Consider the following 7,322-nt stretch of genomic DNA (forward strand, 5'->3'; position numbering starts at 1 on the left):
GGTCTCACCCTTCCTGGGGAGCAGAAAGAATATGTGATAGGTAGGGTTTTAGGTGTAGGGTGGTAGGGGAGGAGGGGAGGGAGTGGGAACTGGGATTGACATGTAAAACAATCTTGTTTTTAATTCAAATAAAAAAGAAATAGAAAATATTTTAAAAAGGAAATTTTACATTTTTAGCTATCAAATGAATAGGTAATTATTTTAGTAGTGTCTTTACATTCTTCAGTTCTCAAACAATACTGGCTCCATAGAATAAATTTGGCAGTGTTGAGTCAGTTTCTATTTCACAGGAGAAGTTGAGAAGGGTAGGTTTGGAGTCTTCCTTGGGAGTCTGATGATTCAACAGAGACTCTGTCTGCCCCTAGACATTCCTTAAAGTGAGACTTCTAACCAGCATCAATCTCATTGATAAGGGTCTGTTTGAATTATTTATACCTTCCAGGCTTACTTTGTTAGATGATTTGAACTCAGAAGTTGTTCCATTTCTTCTAGGATTCCCAGACTTCCATAGGATAAGTTTTCATTGCAATTTTTAATGACTTTCTGAACCGCAGCAGAGTCAGCTGCAATGACTCAATTCGGAACTGGGATTCCCAAATTTGAAGTTGTTTTTTGAGAGTTTATTCCTGTTGTTCAAATCAGCTTCATTCATTCAGTGTAGGTATGTACAACATCTAGGAGAGGATTAATTCACAAGAGGGTTGAGATATTATTTTCATTGGTGGAACTGGTTTCCAGGACGAGTGTTTCCACACATGTGTCAGAAGACTCCTTGATTGTCATCTTCTTCCTTGACTCTTGTGTGTCTCTCCACGTCTGGTTTTCCTACTTTAGTTAATCTCTAGTAGGTATGTATTCCTAAGGCTTATAGTATCAGGAAACACAGAGCCTGTGAGATGTTAACAGAGGAGTGGGCAGATATGTTATAGCCTGGGGAGACACAAGCAGAGTTGGATGGTTTGGAAAAGCCTTGGATATTGTAGACTTGGATACATGAACCCGAAGGAGGCAGGAACTTGACAAGTAGGAAATAGCAAAGTCTACTTATTAGTTTAGAGAAGCAAGACCATGGAAAAGACTGTTCTTTAGATACCTGGGAACAGGCAAAGCAATCGTGACGGAAATGGGTTGGAGGTCACAAAAAGAGAGTAAACTGTGGGAGAGTAAGGACCTGGACTACCTGGTGGTGCAGGGAAGGGATGTCTCTGAAAGATCATTTGGATATTCTCTGTGACAAAGAGCAGACCTCACTTGTGGGGAGAGAAAGGCAAGTCCCTGAGGAACTGTGGCACATAAGAATAGGCAATGGAAAGAAACAGAGCTTAATGGTGCCTGGTGGAAGTCCCAGAAGATCTAGGAGTGAAATTGGGTTGGAGAGGAGGTGTCCTGTGTGGTGGAGAGGAGGTCAGCCCTTGTGGAGGTCAGAGGTAACTCAGGTCTTTGATCTGCTTTTATTATTGATCAAAGAATAATCTAGAAAGTATTCATATTTATGCAATGGCATTCCTTATTTTTATGAATTGATATTTAAGCCTTTTGTGTGCTGAACTATACCACTGAGCTGTGGCCTCTGCTATAATTTTTACTTTAGTTTATTGTATTCATTCATGATTGACTGTTTTCTAAAAGTGGCATAATTTAGTGATTTCATGTCTTTATTTCCTATGATTGTATGAGATGATTTCTGTTAAGAGAACAGTGGAGTTTACATGGAACAACCACAGTAAAGGTTGCAATACTAAATTACTATTTACAACTAAACTTCACACTCTGTAACATTTCCTTTCACCTTCTTTTTCCTTTCCTTTCCTTTTTTGAAGAAGCATGAATCAAAATGTGATTCTCCTAGTAAGCAAATATTATTTATCCATGCAAGGCTGGAGGTGAAAACAGGGCTTTAGCCTTGGATAATGTTTCTACAAACTGAGCTAAGGCTCCCAGAAAGTAAGTCATGGTTGATGTTGTAAAAGCCACCTCATTTTATCTCAGGTGTCTGCAGCATTAATTCTGTCTCCCAGCACTCACATCCCTCAGCTCATGATAGAGCAGGAAGACATGCAAATTATGCCCCCTATGCCCATAAAAACCAGTCCTGACCCTACAGCTCTGACAGAGACACCCAGCTCTGGACTCACAGATCCTCCCATTCTGTGGTCATCACTGAACACTCAGCACTCAGCATGGATTTGCTACTTTGCTGGGTTTTCCTTGTTGCTCTTTTAAAAGGTAATTCATACATAAGGGGAGTTACTGAGTGTGTGAGTGGACACGAGTGAGAGGACAGTGGACATTTGTGACAGTTTATTGACAGGAGTCTCTGTGTTTGCAGGTGTCCAGTGTGAAGTGAAGCTGGTGGAGTCTGGGGGAGGCTTGGTGCAGCCTGGAAAGTCCCTGAAACTCTCCTGTGCAGCCTCTGGATTCACCTTCAGTGATGCCTGGATGAACTGGGTCCGCCAGGCTCCAGGGAAGGGGCTGGAGTGGGTTGCACAAATTAGAGACAAAAGTAATAATTATGCAACAAGCTACGGGGAGTCTGTGAGAGGCAGATTCACCATCTCAAGAGAAGATTCCCAAAGCAGAGTCTCCCTGCAAATGAACAACTTAAGAGCAGAAGACACCGCCATTTATTTCTGTGCTGCAGACACAGTGAGACTTCAGTGTGAACCCTGACAAAAACCTCCCTCCCTGCAGGAGCGCTCAGAACCAGCAGGGGGCGACGACAGCACATGGTTAACATGGACAGTGCAGGAACCAGGTGCAGACAGAGTTGAGTCCGGGTTCTGGGGTCTCAACTGCATCTGATGGTGTCCCAGATGTTTTCTGCACTTGTGTTTTACAGATGTCTGTAATATCCGTTGAAACAGATTTCTGTTTTTTTTTCCCTTAACTTAAAAGAAAACTACATAAACCATGCTTTCTAAAGACACTAAATGCCAAAATCAGAGTTGATATCCAAAATGACCCTGCAGAACCCTGATAGCAGAAATGACTCTGCAGATGTCACATTGGTCAAATGCTCAGAAGGTCAGAGGTATTTGTGAGGCTGCACTCTCCATGAGTTTCAGGACAAAACTGAAGTTATTCTCATTAGGACAGAGTTTGGGATTAGGGAGGTCAGCACAGAAACACACTGTAACCTAAACACCAAAATAGGTCTCAGATATTTCTCCTCTGTCAGCTCTCTTTAGGCCAACAGCCTTGATTTAAATGGAAAGAAGCTGTCTCTCAGGAAGCATAAAGACAATTCCACTGAACTGGGGATGAGACTTTCTCTTGACCGATGTGGAGGCTTGAAACCATTGTGTCAATATGGAAATATATGACAGAGAGACAGAGAGACAGACAGAGAAAGACAAAGACAGAGACAAGGAGAGACAGAGAAAGTGAGAGAGAAAGACAGAGAGAGAGTGCTAAAGAGATAGACAGATAGAAAAATAGATGGATAAATCATAGATACACAGACTGATAGACTCAGGGAGACAGAGAGCAGGGAAGGATTTACAGTTTCACTAATAAATGTACAGGAGTATAATGAAGGTATTTGGTTATGTTATAACCTCCTATAGATGTAAGGAATATTATGTTTGGAATAAATATATCATTTAAAATAGCTCTTATTTAACTGTCCTTGACTTTAAGGCCAATTTAAAAGTACAAATACGCAATATAGCCAAACCAAGGTTGTTAAAAACTGTGAACACTTGTCGGGCTTTGGTGGTGCATGCCTTTAATCCCAGCACTCTGGAGGCAGAGGCAGGCAGATATCTGTGAGTTCAAGACTAGACAGGTCTATAGGAGCTAAGTCCAGGACAGTCTCCAAAGCCACAGAGAAACCCTGTCTCAACCCCCTTCATAAAAACCTGTGAGCAATTGATACTAAATCATTGGCATTAATTGCACACACCCTCTACATTGAGATGTGTCTCACTAAGGTTGCATCCTGGTGAGCACGTCCTATCCTGTCTGTAATCACTGTGATGGGGTAGGGGGTGAATTCTGTAAGATGTATATTGTGAGATGTATATTGTGAGAAGGGGGCCACACTTTACTGCAGCTGGGCTACACCTCTTCACCTAGGGACATTCATCATTGTATGAAAATAGTTTAGAGTGTCTGCCATCATGGTGGGGTTCTGTTGGCCTCTACTGGATAGTGGCTCCTGATTGTCTCTACAATGCCCAGGACAAACAATTTCCTGGGCGCAAACTTCATCATTTGTGAGATACAGGGAAGTGGCTATGAAGCCTTAAAGGAAGCTGCTGTTTATGCTGGAGAGACCTCCTGTGTGTAGCTTTTGGCATTTCTAGGAAAAATACTCTCACAGCAATCCCCCTGTTTCTCTGATTCTTACACTCTTCCCACACTCCTTCACATTGATCCCCAAGACTTCAGTGAGTTGTGTGAAGATGACTCCACCCCCTCCTCCTCTCTCTCTTCTGTTCTTCCTCCTCCTTCCTTCATCTTCTGATCCCCCTCCTCCTCCTCCTGCTTCATCACAACAATCCCTCTCCTCCCCATCTCCCTCCTCCCATCCCTCCTCCCCTCTCTCCCCACTCTCTCTCCTCCTTTTATTCTGATTTAAACAATATAACTTTTTGTTTTATTTAACTTTGTGTGGATTTCATATGTGAGCACTTTATTACCTGAACTACACTGCTGGTCATTTCACTGCACTACTGCTGATCTGATTAGGACTCCACTCTCAGGTTCTCTCTCTCTCTCTCTCTCTCTCTCTCTCTCTCTCTCTCTCTCTCTCCCTCAGTACACTCATTGCAAACTATTTACAGCCAGGCTGCACTGTAAAGTGTATGAACTTGTATGAACATGAAACTTGAGAGGACTGTGTACAGATCAGGGAGTGTTTTAGGGATGACTCTGGGATGATGGTATGTGATGTCACTTGCCTTATGTGGGTTATGACATGAGCAGAAGCAGAACATGTGTCCCTGGGCCGTGCACTCAGAGCTGAGAGCTTAGGTCACTGCTATTTCCCAAAAGGGACAATAATATTGATAGTTCACTGGTGAGTCAAATGTGGTCACTCAGTGACCAGTCTGGGGAACCTCATTTGTATGGTGAAATTTGATACTTTATTCATTCATTTATTCATTCATTCACCTATCTATCTATCTATTTATCTATCTATCTATCTATCTATCTATCTATCTATCTATCTATCTAATTATTGTGTGTCAATAACAACTCTGGCCTTAGATAAGCCCACTGTACAAATTCCCCCCTTTCATGTCAGGAGCTAAGTAAGAGAGAGCTGGGCTCTCAGAGAGACAAGCTTGCAGCCTTCTCACACATGTGGTGAAAGTGGTCATGCAGCATGCTCTCCAACATTTACTTAGAGGAACATCCCACATGCAAATGTGTAGCAATGCTAACAGAAGTCAAGCACCTGCTTAAATTCAGAGCCTCCTACACCCTGGAGAATATTTTCTGGGAGGCATTGAATTCACCCCCAAGAACATGAAATCCTTGTGGGTCTTCATTTTCCTGCTGATGGCTCCCAGCTGTGAGTTCCACGGGGAAGCAGTGGAGAACCTTGTTCTGCTGGTTCTGAGCTCCTGACTCACTGTTGTTCTTTGTTCACAGGTGTCCTGTCCCAGGTGCAGCTGCAGGAGTCAGGGCCTGGTCTGCTGAAGCCCTCGCAGTCACTGTCCCTCACCTGTACTGTGACTGGTTACTCCATCAGCAGCGGTTACTGGTGGCATTGGATTCGTCAGCATCCAGGAAAGGGCTGGAGTGGATGGGTCGAATTTATAACAATGGAAACACCAACTACAACCCGTCTCTCAAGAGCCGAATAACCATGACAGTAGACACATCGAAGAATCAGTTTTCCCTGAGGCTGAGCTCTGTGACCACTGAAGACACAGCTGTGTATTACTGTGCTCGAGACACGGTGATGGAACTCCAGTGTGAGCCTGCACAAAAACAAGCCTTCCTGCAAGGGGCAGGAGTGCCTCTGTGACAGCGGGCACTGTGAACTCATGCAGTCTGGTCTCAGCCAGGAAGCAGCAGAGTGAGGAAGGACCACCCACTTCCTGTGGGCTGGGGAGTGTTACATCCACCAACCACACGCTGGCCCCTGGGGACATTATTCCTTGGCATTGTGTTTCTGGTTTCACAGATTCTCGGGTGACAGTAAAGGCCATAAGAAAACAGTGTCAATATTTTCATAGATGCGATGGGGATAATGAGTAGAATATTTGACCTCACCAATCATCATTTGACCCCCTTTTTCCTCTTTAGCATCAATATATGCCATGATTCTCATTGCCTCTCGATTGATATAAGCTGAACTTCGTTACTACAAAACAAACATGGGAACATTAAGTGACATCATAAGCTCCTTTGGATTATGGCTTGTTAGGATGCAATTAAAGTTAAAAGTTGTCCAGGGCAACTTTGAATCAACAAAATACACTGATGTCATTGTGTGAGAAGGAAAATATGCAGATACTGGAGTCTCTCTGTCCCCATCCCCATCTCTGTCCCCGTCTCTGTCTTTTTCTCTTTCCATCTTTCTCCCACGTCCCTCTTCCCATTTCCACTCTGCTTTCTGACATTCAAATTTCATCTGAAGCAGAGTCTCAAAGTTCTCGTGTGACCATTGACTCGTGGTGGGAAGAGGCGTCATTAGAAACCATGCAGCCTTTATTGTGGGATTTGAAGCTTTCATATATGAACTGGAAATGATTCTGCTCTTTGTACAACCTAGGCTGTGAGATTCATTTAGAAATCTGAGTGAATTAATACATATGGTAGAATTTTCCAAAAACCAGATAAGTCCAAGAACACATTGCCCTCATCTGGGCCTCTTCTCTCAGACAGGTGAGTACCACTCCTAGAGGACATGGTCACTGCCTCTGCTCCTCATGATTCTTGTGGTTCTTAATGCTTTGAACCTCTTGCTCCCCATCACAGTGGCTCCCTTAATGGGAAAAGTTCCTCTTTCATTGCTTTCCCTCAGTTTCATGAAGGAGATGAATTCCAGAGGAGCTCAGAGCGCAGATCTCAGGTTTGTCATGAGGAAAGTTGGAGGGAAAGAGTACAGAAGGAGTCACCTGTCCTCTTCCCCTGTGCATTGATTGTGTGGTTCTCTGAGAATCACCCTGGAAAATGAGCATTGAAATGGTTTTCTCAGAATTCTTTGAGGATTTCCTGTGCACTCCCTACTTTCTCTTTTCTCTTCTAGCATCAAGTCTTCATATTGGACATGGAAAATCAGGAGGCTTGACCAATAAGATGCAGTGGAGTTCATTTGAGTAAAGAATCTTACACAGAAAACAAGTGACTGTCATGGACTCCCA

At 43.3% G+C, this 7,322-nt stretch overlaps 1 pseudogene and 1 gene segment (V, D, J or C); both read left to right on the plus strand.

Annotated features, from left to right (window-relative positions):
* Window positions 1-2,180: 2,180 nt before the first annotated feature.
* LOC113838454 lies at window positions 2,181-2,670 on the plus strand. The segment is given in 2 exon segments: window positions 2,181-2,226; window positions 2,330-2,670. Coding segments are annotated over 2 exon segments (387 nt in total).
* Window positions 2,671-5,475: 2,805 nt separating this feature from the next.
* Window positions 5,476-5,980, plus strand: LOC113838453 (annotated as a pseudogene).
* Window positions 5,981-7,322: the final 1,342 nt, after the last annotated feature.

The sequence above is a fragment of the Cricetulus griseus genome, chromosome 5 (genome assembly GCF_003668045.3).
Source record: "Cricetulus griseus strain 17A/GY chromosome 5, alternate assembly CriGri-PICRH-1.0, whole genome shotgun sequence".
NCBI lineage: Eukaryota > Metazoa > Chordata > Mammalia > Rodentia > Cricetidae > Cricetulus > Cricetulus griseus.